This window comes from Leptonotus elevatus, chromosome 4, assembly GCF_054856555.1.
Source record: "Leptonotus elevatus isolate MCC_2025b chromosome 4, RoL_Lele_1.0, whole genome shotgun sequence".
In the NCBI taxonomy this organism is placed as follows: Eukaryota; Metazoa; Chordata; class Actinopteri; order Syngnathiformes; family Syngnathidae; genus Leptonotus; species Leptonotus elevatus.
Genome location: NC_141242.1, coordinates 17,065,377 through 17,092,315, shown reverse-complemented (window position 1 = coordinate 17,092,315; position 26,939 = coordinate 17,065,377). Strand labels below are relative to the sequence as shown.

The 26,939-nt window shown below is 38.8% G+C and overlaps 2 protein-coding genes across 4 annotated transcripts in view; one reads left to right on the top strand and one right to left on the bottom strand.

Moving 5' to 3' along the window:
* LOC147175865 (excitatory amino acid transporter 2-like) overlaps window positions 1–16,022 on the top strand; it is a 33,134-nt gene extending 17,112 nt beyond the window's left edge. For 2 of the 3 annotated variants that reach the window (XM_086074807.1, XM_086074806.1), the window contains exons 2-11: window positions 4,495–4,634; window positions 7,659–7,811; window positions 8,245–8,495; window positions 9,734–9,881; window positions 9,997–10,123; window positions 10,252–10,485; window positions 10,574–10,768; window positions 11,226–11,360; window positions 12,729–12,972; window positions 14,775–16,022. In XM_086074807.1, the coding sequence (XP_085930933.1) occupies window positions 4,505–4,634; window positions 7,659–7,811; window positions 8,245–8,495; window positions 9,734–9,881; window positions 9,997–10,123; window positions 10,252–10,485; window positions 10,574–10,768; window positions 11,226–11,360; window positions 12,729–12,972; window positions 14,775–14,846 (1,689 nt within the window). In that variant the 5' untranslated portion in view covers window positions 4,495–4,504 and the 3' untranslated portion in view covers window positions 14,847–16,022. The remainder of the gene's footprint in view (window positions 1–4,494; window positions 4,635–7,658; window positions 7,812–8,244; window positions 8,496–9,733; window positions 9,882–9,996; window positions 10,124–10,251; window positions 10,486–10,573; window positions 10,769–11,225; window positions 11,361–12,728; window positions 12,973–14,774) is intronic. The other variant, XM_086074808.1, reaches the window with a different exon arrangement.
* A 5,487-nt stretch (window positions 16,023–21,509) lies between these two features.
* Window positions 21,510–26,939, bottom strand: part of LOC147175864 (CD44 antigen-like) — a 12,488-nt gene continuing 7,058 nt past the window's right edge. The window contains exons 3-8 of the mRNA XM_086073988.1: window positions 25,422–25,564; window positions 25,240–25,287; window positions 23,428–23,751; window positions 21,995–22,078; window positions 21,813–21,891; window positions 21,510–21,742 (exon numbers count right to left, since the gene is read on the bottom strand). Coding sequence (XP_085930114.1) covers window positions 21,535–21,742; window positions 21,813–21,891; window positions 21,995–22,078; window positions 23,428–23,751; window positions 25,240–25,287; window positions 25,422–25,564 — 886 coding nt within the window. The 3' untranslated portion in view covers window positions 21,510–21,534. The remainder of the gene's footprint in view (window positions 21,743–21,812; window positions 21,892–21,994; window positions 22,079–23,427; window positions 23,752–25,239; window positions 25,288–25,421; window positions 25,565–26,939) is intronic.

Here is a 26,939-nt window from a genome sequence, read left to right as displayed (position 1 = left end):
GTGCATACTTTTTTGCAAGTTCTTGTGTCTTGGTGAAAAGGGTTCTAATGAGTCTCCTGACAGAATAATATCCGACCTCCATGACATTTAACATGTGCTTCCTCTCTCCTCAGTGCTAAAAATAACGTGGCCGGGAGAGAAGTGTGAAACAATTTAATTAACTCCTCATCACTCTTGTGGACAGGGATTCTGCAGTACTGCTTGCTCATTTTTCAACTCATTTTCCAACTATTTTTTGGTGCTTTCACTAATTCAGCTTTCATTGCCTGATGTATGAAAAAAAAAAACAAGCCGAGGTGCAGTATAATGGGACTGCTTTGCCGTCTGTTTGCATGTTCATTCTGTATTTCACACTTCACTTTGAAGTTAATAAGAGGAGATCGCAACGCTCCATCTGTGTGCCTGGAAGCTGCCCAGGTGGTCTTCCTATAGTCAATCTCACAGAAATACACAAAGCTTAAGGAGATGTGTGTGTTTGTGTGTTATAATTAGTAACTACAGTACAGACGCCTCCATTAGTTGCGGAGAAGGAACAAGCAAAACATAGTCATAACCCGAATATCGAATTTCTGTGAATAATTGGTGCTCACATTAATGGGATTATCGTAGCGAACATCACAAACTATGATCCCATACACACGTTGGTTGCATTTAAAATCCAAATATTTCCAAACATTGCTTCAACTTAAAAAATACAACTTAGCTTTCCCTGAAGGATACTAAAGCAAACGTTACGTTTTTGTTGGCTTTTCATGGGCACTATGTGGGCAACATTGGTGCAAAAGTTACGGGACACGCAAAGATTACATAACATGACTGTGAAAATGTTTTTTGTTTTTTCAACATTGAAAAAGCTCACTTCCTGTACCATAGCTTTTTATTTTTATTTTTATTTTTTATTACTATTTTGCCTTCCATAGGCAGTTCTATCACTTCTGAAAAATATCCGGCAAGCTTTTCAAGAACTGCGGCCAAGCAGATGAAGTAGCCGTTAGCTGCCGTAACCAAGGTGGATAACATACGGGCAGGCTACATGCTAAGCTAAAGGTGTGCAGACATTCAGGTGATGGAGAAATTGTGCTCAACGAATATCGAAAGGCTAATGGTGAAGTGCAGACCTTTTTTATCGACCGAGTTCAGTGTTGTGTTCATGCTCATGCTAGAGCGCAACTACTGCATGACATCATAGATAAACACAAGACCGCACACCTGACAACATGTTTGTTACAGCGACGCATGAAGGAAAATCACAGATAGGAACATTTTTCCACACATAACAGTGTGAGAGGGTGCCAAAAGAAAACTGTGAATTTGTGAATGTTTTATCGAGAATATGGAGAAGACCACTGTACATTGGCAAAAAAACAATAAATCCTTAAAATCCTTTTGATTTTGAGGAAGTTTTTCACAACAGCCCCCACAATGAAAAGGACAATTTGACAGGATCGTAGTTTATAAGTCTTTCATTTCACAGATGAAGATATGACACAACACAGTCAGCCGCTGGGGGTGGGTACAAGGACAACTAAATAATACTGAGACATTCATTTCAGCCCTGAACCCCAGCGGTCAGGTCAAATGTCAGTGTCACATAATTCCCTCTCAACAGTCGGTCCCCGCTACCATCGAGATGAGATTATTGCAGATGAATGGCAACATTTGGGGACCCTATTTTTTGGAGACAGGTGCAATTTTGTGTCAAGGCAAGTCTAGTTTATTGTGTTTGAAAATTTTGCAGAATGCGCTGCGCCTCGCTTGGCGATCCAGCAGACAGTGAGCGTTTTTATTAAATGGTCCTAGCGCACCTGGAAATTTGGTGACAGAAAGTAGGTGACACTTTAGACCAAATGAAACCAGGTCTAATTTGTGGCGCAGGTGGTGTGAGTGACTCAATTTTGGAGGATTTGGCAGATACAGACAAACGGTGGCTGGGTGATTGCCACACAAAGACGCATGATCGGGGGTTGAAGGTGTGAGAGCCACTTTACAGTGGCCAACATCATCCGTAAGAGAAGATCTTCTTGCAGTTCCTTATAAAAGCTCAGTATCCACCGACAAATCTACTTGGCTCTACTCTACTAGCTTTTTTGCGACCTATTCCATTGTGGTTCTAAAACAAGTAGTCCGGTTCAAAAATTTGATGTGAATGATTTGAATGATTCGTCATCAATGTTCTTTGCAAACCACCACCCCGGGAAAACTGCCACCATTGACAACAAACGATAAAGAGAGGAAAAAGAATGGCATCCAAGCAGATCAATACCTAGACTTTTCAGGAGGTCCAAACCTTTTTAATATTAACAACAAACACCAGGTACAACAATCCATCTGCACTCTCCATTGTTTTTGTCAGTGTGTACAGTGGACGCTAGCTACGGTCGCTGTGACATGAGGTCACTGGCGAGGTGAGGAGGGGCTCCCGGGTTGTGGCAGTAGAGACCCTGTTTTTCGGTATAGAGCCAAGTAGAATAAAATAGAGTAAAAAACATTTCCGTTATGCTTCAACCATGTAGACCGCACACCTCAAGTTACAGAATTTACTCCCACGCAAATGCATATTATAATTGCACCCATCTACGAAAAAATGGCAAAAGAAAGAAAACTCCACCCTTTTATGGTGGTGGGGGGCTCTGTGGTAGAGTGGTAGTCTTGCAAACCAGAGGCTGTGGGTTGCCATCGTGGCCACGTCGAAGTACGCTGCAAAAAGGACAGTAGAAAATTTAAGAAAAAAAATATAGTAAAATAAATAAAGTATTACTTCAAATAAGCAAAATTATCTGCCAACAGAACAGTATTTTTTTACTTTAATTTACCTGTAAGATTTAGAAAATTATAGATTTTTTTCATGCTTTAATATATAGAACTATTTTCTTAATTTGCATACGTCTTCATTCACAGTTGGCCAACCTAGTCGGAGTGTCAAGCAAGGAGGTAACAAGTTCTATTTTTATCGTCTTTGCCATGACCCAGCCAGGGATTGAACCCACAAAGTCCCAGTCTGAGGGAAAACACTCGACCACTAGACCACGGAGATAGTAGTGCATTTTTTGTGACGAGGGAAAATGACCTAAATAAATATAACGTAACTGAACTGATTTTTACGAGAAAAAAATGCTTACAATAAAGAGCTATATTGCACTTTTGTCTGATTGTTTTCATTTTAACCATTTATTTTATTACTAAATTATGCAAACTCCTAAAATAAGAAAATTCAACTTATGAAACCCCTTTGTTGTTGGTTAGCCATCATAAAATGTGTAAAATGTTTGTTTTAAGCCTCACGATACTTAAAACTGGCTATTAACACTCAATGCCAAGACTGCTTCATCAAATAAAATAAGTAATATGTATCTTAAAATAAGCAGAATTATTTTGTCTGACAATTTTATTTTAAGTGAAAATAACTTGTCAAAGCAAAATAAAGAAATTATATCTTACTTAAGGATATATCTTTGAGCAAGATACTGAACCTCCTGGTGCTGTGCCATCAGTAGGTGAATGAGTAGTTGAATGTAAAATGCTTTGAGGGCCTTGTAAGGTGGAAAAGCGCTATTTAAATGAAGTACCATTTACCTTTTGCACTAGAAAAGCTCTTGGCAGGAAAGTAGGGCCAAAAGACATTTCCATCTCCTGTCAGAACAATCCTTTCCGTCTCTTTCTTTCTTTGAAAAAAAATACACCTGCACTGTTATTATCACATTCACACAATGAAAGCGCAGGAAGATATTCTGCGCTGTCTCCGGAAATTATTTCTCATTTAATTAATACGTCTGCGTGACTAATTTCCCTCATTGTGCAATTGTATGGAAATTGTATTGGAAAAGAAAGAGTAGTCTACTTTGAGTCTGACTTCTCATCACTAAATCCACGTGACAGCCACAATTTTGTGTCACTCACCCAAGGATAATTGTCCCAACACTGTAAACTCACATTGCCTTTAAATATAGACAAAAAGCGCTCATCGTGAAGTGCCTTATTGATTCAAATATAGAGAACATATTTTTTGTATTATGTTTGTATTGCAAAACTTGCCGATGAGGGCTGTTTTTCCCCAAAACCAAATACATTGAATACAGTGTCCTACCCATCACGAAAAGCTACACTAGAGAGCATTAGGAATCTGATTTTAATAAATTGGCTCAAGTGTTTAAAGCATCATCTCAAGAGACTGCAACTTTACAGGCAGCAGATTGTCGTCAGCTTCCATCTGCTGGCTGCCATAGCAACCATGACGAGTAATATGGGAATGACAGCTCCACATCGCACTCGGTTGGCTTAACAGTTGCTGTTTTCTCTCCAAATATATCGAGATTTGTATTAGAGTTCTTCACAAAAGGCAAATGATTTGATTTCTGCTCTACTTCACAAAGTGAAGTGATGTGACAAACTTGCATTTAATAATTACTGATGCTGTAAGTGTAAGGTGAGAGTTTTTAGTTCAAGGATGGTCCACTGCTTTAGCGTTTAATTGTCTTATGTATCTGTGTTTCACAGTGCCAACAGTATGCCGAAACAAGTGGAGGTGAGGATGCATGAGAGTCACCTGGAGCCAATAGAGGCCCGGCCTCAGTCCAAATGTGCCAGCATCTGCTCCAAGCTGTTCAAGAACCTTCTGCTCACACTCACCGTCCTTGGTCAGTATTGAGGACGTCTTTTCCTCCTGTTTTGGTTTCGTACAGAACATCTCTCTATTCCGGTAGCTATATGAAATGGGAGCAGCCATCTGCTCTGTTTCGATGCACCAGACAGTGAGATGACTGGCTGTTCTGACCTTTCTCCCATCCTTGCCACCTGTTGCAATTATAAGCGCTCTAAAACATCCGCCCAGTCACCCAAACAGTCTCTGGTGGTGCATAACAACTATTGTGATTACAAAGGCTCACTGCAACAAGGATTTGTCTTGACACTAGGAAAGGGCAGCGATGCAAGAATGTAAGGCCTGGAGACGCACATGGCATTTGCATTATTGTGTTTGACAAGTATGTTGGCTGTCCCACGCCACCTTTATGTATACGTGAACATACTCCAGGTTGTAAATGCATGGTTGCATAATGTGATTATTTGTGCACGCATGTGTACATTCATCCCAGTTGGACAACCAGGTGGAAGTGGAAAATTATCAAACATTTTTTTACGCTAATCGAATCAAGTCATGACTTTAGTTAAGCATCTCACATACAGTATATCATGTGTTAAGAATTTTTTTTTCAGTGCTCATAGTACAAAAAAAGTATATTTATACCTATAAAAGTAAAATGAGCAACTAAATAATTCTTCATAAAATCCCAGTTATTAATACTTATGCCTTCAATATGTGACCAAGCCATCAAGATGTGAGTATACAAGTGATTAAAAAGGTAAGCTGTAATAAATGTTAATCACAATAAAAGTGGTGAGGTGATTCACTTAATGTGCAACTCACCCCTCAACCAGACTCTTGCTCCACTTATTTGAAAGCGACGCTCAGAGGGGGCATTGCCTGGATGACAGTTGGCCTTGAGAGGGTGGAAAAGGGTTGGCCATGGTCTGGCTGTGATTGACAGCAGCAGTGAAAACTACAATGTAAATTATTTTTATACTACGAGAAGCTAAGCTATGCTATAAGACGGAGTATAAATAGAAATGTTTTAGAGGGTAGGGGAAATATTCAGAGAAAAAAAAAAACTTTACTTTATGAAGTGGCAAATTTGTGAGTTTTTTTCTGGGAATACACCTCCTCTGAATATATATTATTCCCCTGATGATAAACATTAATATTTAAAAAATGTGGGCTGTGAATATTAGTAGGCTAACTGTCAGATCATTATAACAGATTTCATTTATAAAAAAAATAAAATAAAAAAAAGACAAATTGGTCATAACTAAACTTTTGTCAAATCTGAACTATATCACAGGGAGGTGTGCATGGATTCTATGTAAAAAAAACAAGATTCAGGAAATTGTAGTTCTTGTTAATATAGGCATAAGTGACCTCCTCGTTTTTATAATTATGTTGTGCTTTGTTGTTTTATTTGTATTGAGATGCATGTGCTTTGTTTGGGCTTCTTGTCCAGGTCATGTTTGTAAATTAGAATTAGTTCTCAAACATTTTACTTGGTTAAATAAAGGTTAAATAAAAATCTAAATACATTTCCTTGAGCATCCAAAAGACAAGCTATGGCCCCGGACTGAGCCAGTCGAAGTGCAGTCATTAGCAGCTTATGCATTTAGACAAATGAAGCCAGGAACTGCGAGTACGATTGTGAATTGCACCACACATTGGCCATCAACATTTCATACATACGTCGCGGTAATATTCATCAGTCACGCAGAGACATTCTCGCTCAGTCTGTTATGAGAGGATTGGCGATGTGACGAGTGGAAAGCACCAATTGGATATCTGCCATTTTTGCTCATTTTCAACCTGTATGTGCCATCAGACTCGTGATTTTATTTTATTTTTTAATATCTAGAACAATCTGGACGTAACAAGTTATCATATACTATACCAGCAGGGGTCACCAACTGCAGTTCTCAAGGGCACCTTTACAGCATGTTTTGGATGTGTGACAGGGCAGGCGGTTCTCACAGAGAACAAAGTTCTGGTTTTTGGTGTGGGCAAGAAATGTTTCTCTAAAAAAATGAAAAACAATTTTCATGTTATAAATGATGATTGTCAGCTATAAGCAGGCAATATTGTACATTGTGCGCTCAGTTCTACCCGATTCCTTCTCCAAGTTTAAGTCAAGTCGAGTCTTTCAGAAGTTTTCAATTGGGCTCAAATCATGTGATGCCCCGCCACTGCTTGGCAGTACGCTCACAAAAGGAGTGAGATCGCAGCATCACTGATCATCTCGTCACGAGGCGCTTAAAAGCCTGAATGGGGATCTTGCAAATGTGCCAAAAAGAAAGCACAGGAAATCAAGTGCCATCCAAAAACACTTGCATGTCACGAGTCCACAGGACCCCCGCTACACTGGAAGATAGATTGAGGACAGTTTACAAAAGATGGGAGGCTTTTCTTCCCAGTGTGTTATAAAACATCCACTTGGGCAGTGTGATCTTTGCCAGGAGAGGTTGAAGAGGAGGAAGTGCGGCACTGGGTTAGTGGGGGGGCTATGGAGGGCGGCTTCTGTCATGGTGAGATAGGACGACCCGAAAGCCAAACCCCATAGCTGACAGAGTGAACACGTATAAATTTCACTGTTTTCATGGTGGTAGAAAAAAAAAAACTATACAAATGATTAGAACGGATTTTTTTTAAAGGATTTCATAAACAAATTTATATATATATATATATATATATATATATATCATATTAAACGAACTCAACCAACCACCTAGCACACCGAAAAATTACTTGCGTTTTATTGCTTTGCCACTTGACATCCCAGGCTGCAGTTACCGAGGTAACAGTGTTGCGTATGTGCCATTATACTCGCCAGTCAGTCAACATAATTCTCCCTTCAGAAGAACCGCCAACAATGCCGTTCGTGTAACTCCTGCCTGTCAGTGTGTTCCTTTCAGCCCCCCATTGTGTGCTCATCGATGCTCGTCACTTCCTTTGTGACGGTAGCGTGACAATGACATGTGCAGATTCTACTTTATGCAGAAAAATATTGATAACTTTAATGTGGCTTTTTTTTTCTCACAACTATTTCTTTGTCTGTCTACTTCAGGTGTAATCTTAGGAGCAGTGTCAGGGATGTTGCTCCGTGTTGCCTCCCCAATTCACCCAGACATAGTCATGGTCATTGCCTTTCCTGGAGATATCCTCATGAGAATGCTGAAGATGTTAATCCTGCCTCTTATTATCTCCAGTTTAATCACAGGTATGCCAAATATGAAATATAGTGCACTGTTGAAATTTTAATACATATTGTACATGATCTATTTTGTAAATGGTTGTATGACTTATTTATCAGTTGTCAGGCACTGTACAGCAACCTCACTAATTGATAAGGCCCAAAATTGTTGTGTTTGAAATTCTACCTTTACAAAAATAGATCATGTGCTATTTATAACCTTTTGTATTTACAATCTACCAGTGCACTGTATCAGGTAAGATTATGCGATACAGTTAAATTTTTGGATCCAATTAGAGTATGCATATGCACATACAGCTGTGGCTGGTGATATGCTATTTGATTAAATGAAAATGAAGAAATATAGACTCTTTATGTGCATAACAAGTCAAAAGCGATTCAGCATTCATATTTTACGAATGAAAAGGTGAGCACACATACTGTCTTTGTCCCACTGCAGGACTGGCTGGTTTGGATGCCAAATCGAGTGGTCGTCTCGGTACCAGAGCAATGGTCTACTACATGACCACCACTATTATCGCTGCCATTTTGGGAGTCATCCTAGTGTTGGTCATCCACCCTGGAAACCCCAAACTGAAGGAGAATCTCGGACAGGGAGAGAGGAATGATGATGTGTCTAGCTTGGATGCCTTCTTTGATCTGATCAGGAACCTGTTCCCAGAGAACCTGGTGCAGGCGTGTTTCCAGCAGGTAAGGCAATAATGTCGGGGGGCAAAAACATCCATCCATATGTGTTTTCCCCTGTTAATTCTGTCCTGTGATGTGGGTGAGCTGGAGCGTGCCCCAGCTGACATACAAACACAAACATTAGTGCTGATATTGGATTGGCTTACTATGAGTTTCTTCAGAGGGAAAACCACAAAATTAAAAAGATATCGATTGGAACAGTCATGGGGAAGTCACTTTCTCAGTAAATAGAGCATCCTCTGAAACAGTAGTAGGAAGAAAAAAACAGCGCAGTTTTTAATATGAAAAAAACAACAACCACACAGGTAGGCTAGAAAATAGGAAAACTACAGAACTTTCTCCCTCTCTTTCTCTCTAATGTTATTTTCTTCCAATTTCACAAGATTATTTATAGCCAACAAAAAAACATTCATGATCCTGATGATGTCAACTGAAATTGTAGCTTTGAGGCTTTACATGATCAGGAGTCTTGGGGCCATTCACCAATCAGCGAGTTAAAAATAAATAAATAAATAAATACCGAACATTCATCCGATCACAAGCTGGAGCAATATATCTATTTAAATAACTTATTTACGATTTATTAAAAAAAAAAAAAGGCTTTACTCAATCTGGATTTTTGGGGTCAATCAGCAATCAGCTAGTTTGGAAAAAAACAAAAAACAATACTCGATCATCAATTCAATCAAAAGATGGACTATGGAAAATGTTTAGTTCAAACATCTCGCCTGCCCGCTGATTGAATCTGTGATTGGCTGCATGTGCCTGGCTTGAAGTTGAGAAAAAACTATTTTGAATTAAAGTGATGTTAAATAATAAATCATATTAACACACATACTGGCGCTAGTTCTTTTGATGTAAATAAAATGGTGTTCGGAATTTTTACCAGTAAAAAACAAAACAAAAAAATGAACAATATTACTTTGTGATCAGATGGTCGAGGGCTACCAAGAATCACGTTTTGGCTTCCGCTTTGCCAGGGAGATTTCATGCCTGCCAGTCATGACCACAGCTCTGTGCACCTGCACAGAGAACTGCCAACGGAAGTCACACTAAAGGAATTAGTCCTTATAAGGGGCCTTTAAAATGAAACCAAAAAATAAACTTTACTCATGCAAAAGTGGCAGTGGACAGAACGAAATCAATAAATGTGAGAGTGAGAATATCGATGTACTGTGTGTACATTTCTCATACAGTAGCAATCATCCAGATAATCACTGAATGTTGAATTTCCACCTCAGATCCAGACGGTGACCAAAAAGGTGGAGGTGGTTATCGAGGAAGATGTCAATGCCACCACAATGGAGGGCCTGTTGGCAAATATTACCAAGGAGCCTCAGTTTGTCACGCAAAAGACCCTGCAGTTCAAGAGTGGAATGAATGTCCTGGGTCTGTATTAACTTACAAAGTCTGATAGTGATAACATGCTTCTGTCTGATTTCAATTCCCTCTCCTGTCCACATTTATTGCCAAACTCTGACAGCTGTGTGACTTTCCCTAACAGGTCTGATTGGTTTCTTTATTGCGTTTGGCATCTGCATGGGCAAAATGGGAGAGAGGGCCAGACTGATGATTGAATTCTTCAGCATTCTCAATGAGATTGTGATGAAACTTGTCATCATGATCATGTGGTTAGTATTGCAGGAGGGGAAAAGGCTGACTTTTAAAATATTTTGGTGCTTATCTTCCATCGTCTTTTGTTTAAAATGTGTTGAAACTATTTTTGGTGTGTCATCTAAGCCTCATTTGCTTTTGCCAGGTATTCTCCCTTTGGTATCGCCTGCCTGATCTGTGGTAAGATCATCTCCATAAAGGACTTGGAAGTGGTGGCCAGGCAACTGGGAATGTACATGGTCACTGTGATTGTTGGCCTCATCATTCATGGAGCAATCTTCCTGCCTAGTATCTATTTTATCATCGTCAGGAAAAATCCTTTCAAATTCTTCTTGGGTATTTTCCAGGCCTGGATCACTGCTCTCGGCACTGCATCAAGGTCAGCATTAAAGCTCATTGACTTTTGAATACTTACGTGTTTGAACATCCAAGCTAAAAAGCTAAACATATAATGTTTTTACTCTCAGCGCCGGCACATTGCCTGTTACTTTCCGCTGTCTGGAGGAGAATTTGGGAATTGACAAAAGAGTCACTCGTTTCGTGCTCCCGGTTGGTGCCACCATCAACATGGACGGAACTGCTTTGTATGAGGCTGTGGCTGCCATTTTCATTGCCCAGATGAACGGCGTGCACCTGGACCCCGGTCAGATTGTGACTGTTAGGTCAGAAACCACACACTGCTATTCAATAAATCTAGTATTTAAAAAAAAATAAGATCTGAAAATAAAATCTCTCCATGTAGGAACTAGAGATGCATAATTTCTTAGCCTGCTCGTCATGACAAAAATGCTAAAAGAAAGGTAAACACAAAAAAAAAAATCTCTTTCTCCATATTTTAAAATGTAATTGGCACTCGGTCTTAAGTGAGAGTCAAGGCTGGGTGACCTTCCACTTGAGAGTTGAGAATTCATAATCACATCACTCGACCCTCTTGTAATGGAAGCCTTTCATCTTTCATACGTTTAACTTGAAGCACCCACTTTGGTACCTTTTAGTTACTGCTATTCATACAATAGTTTTTTTGGGGGGGTTGGGGGTTGTCATTCTCTCTATCAGGGTTGTACACAATTGATTATTGCTCAGATGTTTGACTTTTTCTTTTACGGTGTCTTCATCCAGTCTCACAGCAACTCTGGCCAGTGTTGGAGCTGCCAGTATTCCCAGTGCTGGGCTGGTGACCATGCTCTTGATCCTGACTGCTGTGGGGCTGCCAACCCAGGACATCAGTCTGCTAGTTGCTGTTGACTGGCTTCTGTGAGTTCATTTTTAGTGCTTATGTTGAATCTGTAAGTTTGCTCGGTGGCAAAGAAATTGACAGTAAAAAAAAGGGCTAATTAAATATTCATTATAGTAAAAGACAGAATTTCAAAAATGTATTAAAAACAAAATATAAAAGTTATAAAATGTCATACATTTTGCTGAGTGAAATATGTATTGGTGAAGAAACCCTTATTGGCTTGGCTTCTTTGTGTATAATAACCCCCTCCTCCCAAAATCACCCTTAAAAGTTAGTTTTCCCCCCCTCTGGAGTTGTGTATAATACGCTTCCCTGAATTGCGGTATCCTTTAAACATGCTAATAAAGAGTAAATGCCCAGTTAAGAACTATGCTATTCATTTATTTATTTTTACCAGGGGCAGACAGGCCATCGGAAATGCATTGATTTTGTAACTTTAATCATGGCTGCCTCATAGCTCAATTATAAAAATAAAAATAAAAAAATGGCATATGCCAGACTAGCTCAGTAAGACAGACTTGGATAAGTCACCTGTACTAAAATCAATGCTAGTTATGTTTATGTATGCAAACTATCCACTGGAAGTTCATAATTAAATCCTTGCGCTAGATGAAATGTATATATACACATTAGGGCTGTCAGGCGATTAAATTAATCACATGACTTCAAGAGTTAACTCATGATTAATCACAAATAGTATACCTGATGTACAATAAAATGCACAATAAAACAACGTTTTTTTTTAAGTTTTCATACTCTTTTCAACGTAAAAGTGGGAACAATGTTAAACTAATAGAAATATGGCTGCATCTTTTAGTCATTGATTTCATAAAATTTTGTTAAAATTAAAAAGATGTACTGTACTGTAAAAAAACGAGTGTGATATTGATTGGGGCTGAGGTAATTTTTCTGTCACTAGATGGCCTAATTGCATTTGTAAGACATTGGTGACGGCTCAGTGCATTTTTCTTTTCATATTAAAAGCTATCTAATCTTTAACATGAAGTAACTTGTGAAATTCTGCACATTTTTAAAATTGTAAAATGCTACTTGACCCCAGTCTCCAAAAATATATGTATTATTATTAAATGTATTACTGCAAAATTTTAACGTGGATGAGTCTGCTGCTGCGTTGCGACCAGCTTTCCAAGTAAGGGGCGGTCATAAATCGCGCATTAAAAAAAAAATAGTGGCATTAAAGGAACTTTAAATTACCTCAAAATGAACACACAAATTTTGAGACCCCTAAACTACATAATCAAAAATAATGAACGTCTATGCAATCTGGTGGGGAACTGCCCACTATCTCGTCTTTAACTGCAGCGTTGCCACAATAACAATAACTCAAACCCTGCTTTTTCTTCTTATGCAAATTGTCTCCTCAGGGACCGGTTCAGAACCTCTGTGAATGTGGTCGGGGACTCGTACGGTGCAGGCATCGTGTACCACATGTCCAAGGCGGAGCTTGAAGAGCTGGATGCGCACACGGCTAAATCGGACGACATTGAAATGACAAAGACCCAGTCGTATTACGACGACATGAAGAACCACCACGAAAACAATTCCAACCAGTGCGTTTTAACGCCTACCGCAAATGCTAACAATTCTGTCGTAGTAGATGAGTGCAAGGTACAACTAATGCTTACTGATCTAGAGACTTGTATATAACCATCTCTCATGTTGCATGCTCACACTACGTTCGTGGCTTTCTTTCAATTCCCTGCACCTTTGTATAATACAACTGAAATGCATGAGCACAATGCATGTTTGTACTTCTTTTGGAACTGCAGCTTTTGGGTTGTGAATGTGTAGAAATCTAACAACCCATCCGAAACAAACCGTCAAGCTTGATGAGCCTGTAGCTTGTTGCGGATTGGCTGGCTAGATTAGAATTTTGGATCATTATTCAGCAGACCTCAAATCTATCAAAAGTTCCCTCTTCATCCATTTTTAAAGCCCATCTTAATGAGATATTGTTCCCCTGATTTGTCTGAGTTGCTGCAGACACTTTTTCCCAGTGCTCAGTGTCCCACGTGGATCTTCCATTCATCTAATTATAGTTTATTTTAATTATTAACAGATTTCCAATGGGTCACCTTTTAAAATCCAAACATGGAAAATGTTGCAGATAATTAGCAGCTCAAATATTCCCGAGACACACCTACCATGCACTCATTATTGCCACACAGGGGTTATAGTATTTTAGACAAAAGCTATTTCTGCCCTATCGTAACGGCTGTCTAATATAAAATCAGTGCACATTCAGCCCTCTAGTTTAATATGTTAACAATACAGGAAACATGAATTTCATGTATGTATATACACACCAACATCACATGCATATGCCCTATTCATTTATTAAAGGATGGAAGGTGTTGCCTGGTAACACTGGCACTAGAACTCTGTTCAGAGTGATCATTTACATCGTCCTCCCAACAGGCCAGAAGCTTGCTGTTTCCACTCTCTTCTTTGTCTAGTTTGGTTATTTTGTTATCTGCTAATAGCATGACTCACTTTCAATGTGAACATGATATAGTGGCTCTGCAAAATATTCAAAACGCATCCATTCAGTGTGTTTGTGTCACTTTTGTGCCACTAATTTGCATGCAAACTTTTTTTTTTATGTCGTTTTAATTTTTGGTCATCATCAATGTTTGGTCTGTCCCCAGGTCACTCCACTCATAAGAGCACTATATGCATGTTCATCAGCCGTCCTCTGGGAGTTCCAGTACCAGGCGTAGCGTTTACATATTTTGTTGCTGCTATTTTGTCAAAGTATTCCAGTGACACGAGTACACGTGACCCAAAATGAACAATATGGCATTTAAACACTATTTTGTCTTCATCAGAAGATCATTAGTGCATTTGCCGAAATATTGCTTTCATGTATTATCATAATATCTCAATTACAGTGGAACCTCTAAGGTTGAACACAATCCTTTGCTGAGTGCTTGTCATTCTCTGATTGGTTTGGATTTTAAATAATTTGTTGAAATTGTCAATCTTTTGCCATAATGTATTTATTTAAACATACTTTTAAAAAATATATACATTGATAATTGTTTATATGAAAATGTAATGTAAAATTAAGTAAACACTTCATGTCATACATTTTTTTAACATTGTCACACAAACGTAAAAATATGCTTAATCAACATTATTAACACATGATGACTCGTATCTTGACACAGCTAATTTGAATGTGAGCACAGTCAGAATAAACCCTTGGCCAATATATACTGACAACTTTAATTTGTACAGTTTCCGGATATTTCAATTTTAGATGTTCCACAGTAGTGCATTTCCAAAATATGAATGAATGCTAACTGCCTATAAGCAATGCAAATCCGTGGCGCCTAATTGACAAATGTGTAATTCCTGCGTGGATGTAAAAGTGTTGTGTCTTAGATTTCCATGCTAACTGCTTGCAGGTAACCTCAGCCACAAACGGCTCTGCTGCGGAGTGCACGCTTGTTGAGGAGGAACCATGGAAACATGAATAAGGGCTGTGCAGAGATCCCCCCCGCTCCTGGCCTCCACAAGCTTTCCTTTCTGGTGATGGAAAAAAAAAAGAGTGAATGAAAAAAATGTCATATGAACAGAACTACTAATGTTTATTATGTAATCTAGTTTTGTTTATTATTAGTCCCTTTAAGATTATTTTTGTAATTGTCTCTCTGACTGCTAAATACTACTAATTCACTTAACTGTGAAGAGACAACAGCGGTACACGCTTCCTGTTAGAGCACAATTATGTCCTTACTAGCAAACTCTTGCACAACATACTTCAAGGTTGACAGAGGAAAGGAAGAAAAAAAACATTAAATGCAACACACTATTTTTAGCAATACATTCCACTTCCTTTTGAAGCATCTCAGAGGTGAGTGATTACACTGGGGGACACAATTTTCGTTGACTTAGGTCTGAGAGGTGTTTTTAACAAATTTTGGGAGCGGAATCAAAAAATTAGCCAAATTTTTCTTTATCTCATCAAGTTTTTGAACCATAGATATCTGCTTTCTTAAAAAATATGTATTTTATTTTTTTTGACAGATATGTGGTTCTATGAAAATTTTCAAATATTGACATACAATGAAATATGAAAGAAACCTCTTAATTCGTAGTATGCTTCTGATTCCAAAATATTGAGCACATACTTGTCACCTGCCACTCAATTGTGCAAGCACAAGTAATTTTCCACGTTTCTGTAGATGAGTCCAATCGTATAATCAACTCTTCTTACTGCAGCTAATCAGTGGAATTTTGCTTATCTGGAGGGTAAGCTGTGGAGAAATAACTGAAAAAAAATGACTGCAATTTTCAATCAGCAAGCAAATCTAACTCAACAGATTTTTGTTTTCAAATTGTCCCCCAGTGTTATTGTAACGAGTGGAAGTCGTCATGGCGACCACTTTGTCGCTTTACTTCCTTTTTAGTGCCATCATAAGCACACCTGCTAAGATCATGTTTATTGTTAGTCTCAGAATGCACCTGGCTACTGTTTCCAATCATTTGCCAGAATTGATGATAGGGATGAGGGCAGATTATGCTAAGCCTTATAGCATAAGATCCACTATTCACATTAAAGCACAAATCGTACCATGAAGACAAATGTTAAGCCACTATGTGTTTCCTTTGTAATTCACTATAATTTAGTAAAGGGACATTTTTCTCAAGTCTTCAATGTAAAATGCCTGTGCATGTGTGTGTGTGAATGTGTATGTGTGTGTGTACATGTGGGAGTGTGTGTTAGTGTTTGGGTCTGCATTCTGAATAATGGCATATGACTAAGACAGTTCCTGGGACCAAACAGTAGCATATTTCATTTAAATATGCTACAAAAGTATTAAAACTGCCACAATCATATCAGCGACGAGTATTCATGTCTTTTGACATTAACGTAATCTGTAATTTAAAACCCAGCATATCACTGCCCAAAATGATTGAGTTGCACCAATGATGCTGAAACAAAATTTGGAGTGAAACACCAATGAGGAATTGGCTTGTCTATAAATCCGTTATGGCACAAATGATAGATGATGTAAAGCACAAAGAACATGGCACAAAAAAAAGCTAATGAGCCATCGACTTCAATAGCCGGTAAGCGGCACATTCAAAATTATGCAAATACTGTACCGTGATTCCATGAGATGACTGGAGATTCTCAGGCCTTTATGTTTACTACAAAGAAGAAATGTGCAGGAATCCTAATGTTTACTTCCTCACATGAGCTTGTCCCATTAAGAAACGGCGGCTTAATAGCACAACAGTTCCAAATTTTGACTATGACAATGTGCAAAGGCGAATGTTTTTACCGACATTCCGCTGGATGACGGGATCCTCTACCTGTGCTAAGGGCCAAATTAGTTTTGATGAAACAAACCAAGACGAGAGAAAGCACAGCCAATGGTTGTCAGATGGGAATGTTGACATGCACAAACAGAGACAGACCAGAAATATTTATACTCATCCTCGAGGACCCTCGGAAGATTCTTGTTTTGCTGCATGTTCAAAGGCAAACAATTGCATATTTTTAGCCACCTGAGCCCAAGACTGTTTCTAAAAAACCCTAGAATTCTGCACTTGTGTGCTCATATCCATGATTTCACTCAACACAACAGCGGACCCATATTCTGTCACTTTTGACCCGAATCAGGTAACGCTCATTTATCTTCTCTCAAACAAGAGTGTGAGTCTTATACCGTATGAGTGAGATTTTGTTCTCAGTGTTGTGTCGTTCTCTCCTGTCTTGTTTCTCGTCATTTGTGCTTGGTGACAACCCGGCCTTGAAGATGTCTGCATCACACTGATCAAAAAGACACACGATGCGTGTTGAAGTAACAATAGAAACGCTAACAAAAGATTTAGTGCAGCTCTCAGTAGAGCAGCGTTCCTGAAGCACACGCTCACAAGCCATCACCGTGGGCTTTCATACTTCACAATTGATATTTGTGGCACACAATTGCATTTGAACACACTCACACAAAGCGCCAAGGTGACACATTATTGAAGAGCACAGCACTGACACCTTAACAGGCCCTTCCACTTTGACCTTATGGTCTTGTTACCTTCAGGAACAAAATTTCTCCGTTAAAGGAGAGGTCAACCTCAAAATTGCAATCAGATTTTATATGCACCCCCACTATCTAAACGTGGCCTTCTGATTAATAGTGCGTTTGTGGAATATTAGTTAAAGTGGAAGTCAACCTTAAACCTTTCTTGACAATAATATGTTATATGTGACCTCACTAGTCTAAACACGACATTCTGATTAATATTACATTTGTGGAATATGAGTTACGAAGCTAAATCCAGCTCAGGGGGTGGCCATTTTGCCACTTGCTGTCGACTGAAGATGACATCACGGTTGTTCAGGGCTTAGGCAACGACCAATCATAGCTGACCTGTTTTCTGAAACTGAGCTGTGATTGGTTGTCACCTGAGGCCTGAGCAACATTGATGTCATCTTCAGTCGACAACTGATAAAATAGCTGGCCCTGAGATGGATGAAAATGGCTGGATTTAGCTGCTTTACTCATATTCCACTAACGCAATATTAACCAGAATACTATATTTAGACCAGTGGGGCTACATAGAACATATGATTGTGAAAAAAAAAAATTGGGGTTGACTTCCCCTTTAAGCAGCAAAATCCACCCCTTTGTATATGAATGGACAAACAATGCAACTTGCTTGCCTTCCGAAGAAGTGAAGCCGCCGCCGGCCATCTTACGTTGTCACTCGGTAAGCCCTTCTTGGTTGTACGAAAAGTCTAAGAGAACCACTAAATGCACATTTCACCGCTAAGAATATGATTTAAAATTTTCTCTAATATGGTACAAATGTGAGTGCTAATTAAAGATTTGTCTTTCATGTTGTCAGAACCATCAACAATCAAATGAAAGCAAATGCCCTTTTTGGATTTTAGTGTATAACACGCACTGATAACAGTGTTTTCAACGGGGGGGGGGGGGGGGGGGGATTAAGTTGCCACTAACAGTGGCGACGTAAGATGGCTACCCTCAAGCTTCAGCCACAGCGTTCCAATGGGCTCTTTGCACAAATCCACTACTTCCTGAACTCAATACCACAAGACCTCAGTAACCACGACAACAATGGCCAGACACACCTGGATTAATCAGTTTGTGTTGTGGAATTGAGTTCAGGAAGTAGTGGATTTGTGTAAAGAGCCCATTGATAGTCCAGTCATACAAAAATCCATGGTCTCAGGTGGCGGCCAGTTTGCCACATGCTGTCGACCCAAAATGACATCACGGTTGCTCAGGTTTCAGGTCACGACTAATCATGGCTCAGCTTCAGAAAACAGGTGAGTCGTGGTTGGTCGTTGCCTGAGCCCTGAGCAATTGTGAGGCCATCTTCAGCCACCCCTTGAGATGGATCAAAAATCCTGCTTAACTCATATTCCACAAACGGAATATTCATCGGAATACTGTGTTCAGACTAGTGGGCGCACATAGAACGTATTATTGTAAAGAAAATGTTGGGGTTGACTTCCCTTTCAAGGCGGCCATGAACACGATCATGATGAGAGTTGGACCGCGTTTATGTTCAAACTATTTTAGAAGCATGAATAAAATGATGATTATTTTTTTGCACCACTATCTTAAAAGCATGATATTTGAAGTGCCTCCTTGCACTTTTGTGTATATATTGTAGTTAACAGTGTTTTCTTGTTGGTGTGGGTGTTTGTTTTCATCTTTTTGCCCCTTTGGGAAATGATGAAATGGTTTGTAGGAATATAGTTTTATTGCTGTTACATTATAAATGTAATCCTCTAGAAAATATATCATCTATGTCCTGAGTAGAACTAGATTAGACAAAATGTATAGGCAGGAAATTGTGTATTAAATTGCTTGTTTGTTCTTTTTTTATTCTCTAATAATTAGGTGCTTTACTTATCTGTCACTCAACAATATAAAGTATAAATATCTTTTTTTGTATCTAATGTAAGCCTTTTGAATGTCTGTTCCATGACAATATAAGCAGTGTTCATTCATTGTCATTGTACATAAATAGATATATAAATGTCCTGACCCGTGGCAATGCAGAATATCCTGAAGCAACATTTGCATGAGGAGACAAAAAACAAAGAGGGTGTGAACAAAAGTAAGCGAGATGAAGAGGAGACGTTTGTTAAACGGGGCCAACATTATTTTATTTGGTGGAGACTGTGAGAAAAGTTGCAGAAAAGAAGGTCAAATGTTGTCTGTAGGTAAGCTAGAGTGAAGAATCAAATGGAGCCGAACAAATATCACATTTGCAAATATCACTTTGTAATATTGAGCATCATTCCTCAGGTGACTCATTGTGTCTGTTTACTGGCGAGGACTGGCCTTTTCCCATACACAGTATCGGCATCATGTTTGAGCTGATGCTTTTCTAGTAGCATATCATTGATCTCTAGACTGCTTTCAGGTTTTTTTGTCAAAGTGCCACACATGCAACCGAGAGTCAGACCGTCACGCCAATGCCAACAAATCCCATAGTCAACCTGCCTTTACCCGCTTGCCTTTTTTCACTTTCTACGCAATGCACAATATGCACACACACACACAAACACACACACAAACACTTGGAACTTGCTGAGCTTAAAAAGGAAACAATGTCAGTCCCTTAACTACATCTCCACTCTTTTCTACTGAAATGTGTCTTTTTCGAAAGAAACAGCTCCGGAATTATACCTTTGTCAACAGGAAGTTGTCTTCCTAACATAGTATTACTTTTTTAGGCCTTCCCTTCTTTGTAAAGCTTTTGCTTTTATTTTGATGTAAAGGCAGAAAGTACATGTGAGGGCGATATTGAGAAAAAGACAAAAAAAAAGTACATAATTCTTTCCTTGATCTTATGCTATACATAAAAAAAAATCTGTTTCTACATATCTAAATGTGCTGTACCTTTGGTGTACATATACAAATATAACTAATAAATGTTGATTCATAACTAATATTGACTGTCGTTTGTTGTTATTTTTGAACTTTTCTTCATCATTCAACTATACAAGACAATTCCTGCGATTCAACTGACAAACATTTGCATTCAATTCAAATACATTATACACACACGGGAAAAAATACAAACTTGCTACTTGCCACAAAGCCATCTGGGATAGTTCTGCTCACCCGCGACCTGATAAGAACACGTACCAATTGAAAATGGACGCCACTCCTTGACAAAAAGTTGTCTCGCATCTTGACACAGGACTCAATTTGATATTCCTTCCAGACAATATTAACGGTAATCTTTCTTTTACTCTTGATTGCCTTTGCAAGCATGTTCTGGCATCAACTCCCCGTTGCCATGGAAACCTGGCTACCTCTTTCTCTTACAGCAACTGTCTTGTGAGTGACTATCACTTTTTTCCCCACTTTCAGCTTTGTTTGTGTTTTGTTTTTATTGTCTCGATGTCAACTTTGCATATGATCCGTCAAATAACCCTAAAAGGAAATCGACACATTGTTTTCTTCAACGGGGATTCAAACCAGAAAACTGGCCACTATTATGGGATGGACATTTTAAGCTAAATTGTTAATAATAATAATATTAATTAATAACAATGTTACACATAAAGACCAACAAAAATAGCACAAATCAAAAAGGTGACATCTCCAGCTGTCTTGAAAAACTGAAAACACCTAATTAGTTCAGAGGAAAGCAAAATTAGCAAATAAAAAAACAACAATGTAAGAATATAAAAGATTGTTTTGCTCATATTTTATATGACACTTTTTTTTTTAATTCAGTGTCATTCGGGGCATTTCACCATTTTGGCTGATGTGCGTTTTACGCTCGCTTCTGAAAAAATAAAAATCCCAACCAATGACTTCATTGATCAAATCATTCCAACCCACCAGTACTTTTTTCACCACCCACCCCTTTGTTATAAAATCACATAACACATGCACAAAAACAGGCACACTACACACTCGCACACTGTTATGCATGCTTCCCATCCCCCTCCTCACTAATATGGCACACCGGACAAACAATATGCAAGACCCTGCAGCCTTGCTCCAGTACAGTGCCGCCTTTATGTTTCTACATGACACACACAACTATGTGCTAACACCCACTCAGTGTCCATCCAGTGCTGACCACCAAAGCAGTTTCTAAAATACCCCCCCCCCCCCCCCCGACCAAACACCCTCTCTTCCACTGCCTCTGCCTGCTCCCTCACGCCTCTTTATCAGGCGTCTCCTCTAGCGTGATGGCGGTGAACTCCTCAGCGTTGCCGTTCTCCTGGATCTTCTCCTTGTTCATGAGGGTCACCATTTCCTGCTCCCTCTCTTGGGCCTGGGAACTGGTGGCTACAACTCCAGCTGCTCCGTTCCCCTCGCTCTCTTTGGAGGTGATCATCAGGGTTTGTTTCTTACCGCACCAGCTGCGAGAACACATCACATGTTGCCTTGTCTGCCGTGTGTCCAAAATGCACTGGAATTTCATGTGCTTACCTCTTTCTTTTGGCAACAGCCACACACACAAAGAGGATTGCGGCAACTGCTATAAGCACCCCAATGATGACAAGCCAGTCTGCAAGTGAGAAGAATTGTTGTCATTGATTTTAGGCGCAAATCAAAGCGCTATTTGACTTTGATTACAAATGACTTGACGGAAACACATCGTGGCTACTCACTTGATGAATTACTGCGATCCCGTTGTTCCGGCTGTGGCTCAACCACATTCATCCTTTTCTTGCCGTGTGGGGGTTGTTCAGTAGCTTCAGGTTGTTTAAAAAAAAGTACCAATTTAATTCAGCTCTTACTCACAAGTAATTCGTAATCAATCACTCAACCAAAAATATTATAGTAATCAGTAATAGCATAGTATTATTAGGGATGTAACGATAACGACTATATCGCGATATTAAAACTGCCACAATATCGTCATCGTCATGTCACGCAGCACATCTGTTAAAAAAAGTCAGGTTGATTTCCATTTGTGCAGTTCTAGCACCCTCTGGTGGCTAGTTTTTTTGTGGAGTTTAATTTTCACAAGGCATGTTTTGTCCCTTCTATGTTTAAAATCCACGCTAATGGTCAGATGAAGGGGAACATAATATGCTTGTGAAGCGAGTCAATATGTGGAGGAACTCAATGTGTGCGTGCATTAGAAAGTAAGTGCCTCAATATTAAGTGTTATTAGAGATTGTAGGTTGTTTATATGTATTGCTGTAATGTACAAAAGCACAATGTTGTGTGTTCATTTCAATATTGTGATACTATCGTATCGTGATGTTTGGATATCATTACATCCCTAGGTATTATAGTCACAGCAATATATATATATATATATATAATATATATATCATGGTAATATATGCATTCATTCATGGTAATATATTCATTCATTCATTATATATTCATAGTAAAATAGTAAGTAATTAGTAATCACTCTCAACCGCTTTTATGCTCATCTCATAAATATCTGTTTAAATGTTTACAAATAGGCCTACTGTGCATAAATTATTAAAAAATCAAACCATCTTAAAAGCTTATTTTTATTTTTATTAGAACTCATTTAACATAATCACCAAACTCAGACTGGAAATATTATGGAAATATTTAGAATGCCATACAGCACAGCATATATTTTCCGTACTTAATTGATAACCTGTAACCTGTGTTCTTTGAGTCTTTTGAAAGAGTTAAATGTGATTATTAAACAAATTAGAAAGGTTGCGAGACGGTATTGTAAAGTTAATGTGAACAGTTCATTTCATTATGTTGGCCTTCAGGCAAATAAGACATTTATGTGTTTCATTCAATTTAAACAATCTATATCAAAGATCAAAAGTATTATTAAAAACAAAGTCAGTTAAAGTATGCCTGCAGAAGGACTTTAACTGCCAGTTTGTCTAGTCAGTTTGAGTTGAGTAAGGAATTAGTGTATAAAAAAAGTCAAACACCAGAGGGCACCGTGTCTTATTAAAAGTTCAGTGATGAAGTTGCGGCATCAATGACTTTCCTTTTCAAATCTGAACCAACAGTTTAAATACACGGCCCGCTCTTCATATGTAATAGTTGCATAGTCAGGTGTGTGATAAACTCCGATTGCTGTCATACTTACCCGCTATTGTAGCATCCTCATGTTCAGTCTGCAATATCACATCCTCCTGCGTGTCATCTGGAAGGGGCTGAGTGACAGGGGCGAGGGTCGACTGAGTGTCCTCTTCAGAGACGGGTGGCTGCAGCCCAGATCCGGTGGGCTGGTCAAAGTCTCCGGCGGTAAACGAGAGCACGACGCTGTCATTGGTGCCCCATCCGAGCGAACTATCCTCCACTGTATTTTGTTCTGTGGCTTCCTCTGACACGGTAGGTAGGGCCATAACAGTTACCCCAACAGATTCTGCTGGGGTGGACACCTGCAGGCCAGGCTCTACGGAACTAATTACTGACAAAGGAGAAGAAAAGTTGATGCAACCTCATTGGCATGTTTCTAAATACATTATACATGTTTGAAGATTATCGCTGAACACGACTAAGAGCTCTGTTGTACTGAATTGTAGCAATATAGCGTTAAACAGTTTTCCAGATTTTTTCGGCATGGCTAAAACAGCTCCTTGTGACACACTTGGTCATCCGGCATGTGCCCTTCCTCCTCCGCCATAAAAAAAATGGAGTCGCATTAGTGGTTTTTCAATCAATCGTTAGTTAATTACCATTACTGTGCCCATTTGTACCACTGCAGTGTACAGTTAGCAAGACTGCACGCCAAAAAACGCCACAATTAGAATTTACAGAACAGTGTCGGTGTCATTATTTAAATTCCTAAACAAAGAGGTGACACCGCAGATAAGCCTACATATCCAGCAGCCGAGATGAGTCCTGTTTTGAGCTAGCGGCAGTTAGCGCCTATAGCTACACAGTGGAAAGCCCCGCAACGACCCACTGGGACATGTTGTAGCCACCAGAGGCTTTATGCGGATATTTTTGTGGCTCAAACATGTAGCGATGCGGAGGAACAAGAAAGATAGTAGATAAAGCAGACTCCATTTTTGTGCACTGCGTGATTTCACTAATCAGCGGACAGCTTTTGGGAGTGGAGACAATAGCAAGACAAGACGAGTCTTTTTTTTATCAATCAAAATTGTCAGGGTTGTTAACAACACTCTTCTCGGTGGTGTACCAAATTTAGAAGACATTAATTTTCATTTTACAGATACTAATTGAGTTTTTATCCAAAGCCCAAACTTAAACCCTACAGAGCATGCATTACACACACACCCCTCCCCCTCCCCACACACACACACACCACCCAAAGAGAACAATATAATTACATTTACTGAAAATTAATAATATAGATGGAAACTGTATTAAAAACTTTCCATTTAAAAATTGCATATCCGTTTTACTGTTGGGCAGTTTAAAAACGACACTATAATAGCATCACCATCGATGACACATACTGCAGATATGTTTTATAAGTTATGTGATTTAACTACATTTTATTTTTAGCCACATATGAAGGCACTTCCGATACAGAGCAAGATGTGGTTCAATCTTGCCCAAAGACGCACGCGAGCATTTCTTTTTCAATGGAAAGTTTCAGCCTTCCCAGTGCTAAATCCAAGTCGCTCAACTATTGGCGCCCCCATTAATCTTTGAGACAAAACAATACAATGAGCTGAGATAAGGTCATAATTGCATAACTGGGCCAGACAAGTTAAAACAAAACATGAGACTGTTAACACTGATATCAAATTAGTCTCCCATGTGCCTGTGAAATGTAATCTCACACTGGATTTCCCACTAGGGAAAAGGTGGGTCAATCCAGATGGTACACAAAATGGTAGATTGACATGTTGATTGTTTTACCGGCAATAATATTACATTCCGAACCTAACCCAAAATGAATGCATGCATAGATAATTGTTCTTACCTTGTCCACTTCCTTCAAATGCCATGCTACAGTTTATCTCAGGCCCAGCTAGTACATGGACAAAATAGAAGAAATAACAACTGAGACGTAAATAAAAGGTCATCAGTCAGATACAGTGTATGAATATGCAAAACATTCTAAGTGTGTTATGGGAAAAATCTTTGCACTGCCCCAAAACGAACCTGTTTCATCATAGCAGTAAGCATCAAAACCTTCATTCGGGTTATCACGAGAATTAGTGATTAAACCGGTCATGTTCAGTCCGCAGTTCTCATGGTGTGTGTGTCTGAGGATGGCGTAGCTCATGTTGCTGGTCCAGCCGTTCCTGACAAGACAAAACATTTGACATTGACGTGGTCATTTTTCCAACTATGAATTTGACAAAGGGGACAGAACGACTGTGATCGTGGCCAAAACATTACATTTACAAACGTCACAGTATTTCTATGATCTATTTCAGAAAATCTGCAGTCATTTAAACTTAAAAATACTTTTTTGGGCTGCTTTACCAAAATACACACAGATCACACTCATCAGAGATGCTGTTCAACACATAAATATTGAAATTGGATTGGATAAAAAATAATCCAACATCCACATACTACTGAAAGCAGTGCAGCAAAGCGATATGGTATGCAATGAAGAAATATAATTTCATGTAACAAATAGTACACAGTGTTTAGAACAGTAGTGATGGCAAAATGAAGCTTCATGAAGCACTTGTGATATTTTTGACTCCCCTAGATGGTGCTCTTGGTTTAAATATGAAGGCTAGTGCAAAGAAAATTGATTACATTTCCACTGCATCTTTCAACCAAGAGTGCCATCTAGAGGAGTCAAAAAATATCACAAGTGCTTCATGAAGCTTCATTTTACCATCACTATAGAACAGCACTGAAGGCCTTCCTGGTCATGACAGTCTGCCAATGTTATAATGTGACAATAATGTGGTGCCTGTCAGAAAGAGAAAATTATAGTTTCCCAAATTTGTATAACAAATCAGGTATCTACAATGTAGTACAATATTGTCAGAATTGAAATTGGAGTACACTGCAGTATTCCTGAAATGTTTTTTTATTTACAATTATATGTTCTGATTACTATTGAATTTGTGGAATATAAATAAAACACAAAAATCTCGCCCGTTTTTATCCATCTCAGGGTACGGGTGAAGGCAGGAGAAACACTTAAAAATAAAAAAACACACAAAAGAACAGTAGGCGAAACAAAAAGCAGGCATCAACACAATATATATATATATATATATATATATATATATATATATATATATATATATATATATATATATTGTCTAGAATGAATTTGATAACCTCATTCTTCTTCATATACAATTAATATCTTCAAAAACTTATACTTGCTGTCGATTGAAGATGACATCACCTGTGCAGAAGAAGTAGGTATCGACCAATCTTAGCTGAGTTTGCTGACCAAACCCAGAAAAAAGGTGAGCCATCATTGGTCGCTTGGCACAGGTGATGTCATATTCAGTCGACAGCAAGTTGAAAAATGTGTTTTTATAGGTATTAATGGTTCATGAAAAATAATAATGTTATCAAATTCATTCTTGACAAAATATTAACTTACTGCTGAAAATTGCTCAATGGGTCAAGTGTCCCTTTAAATACAAGCAGACTAATGTGAAGAAAGGAGCTGATTAGGTGAGAGAAATGAAAAGTTTG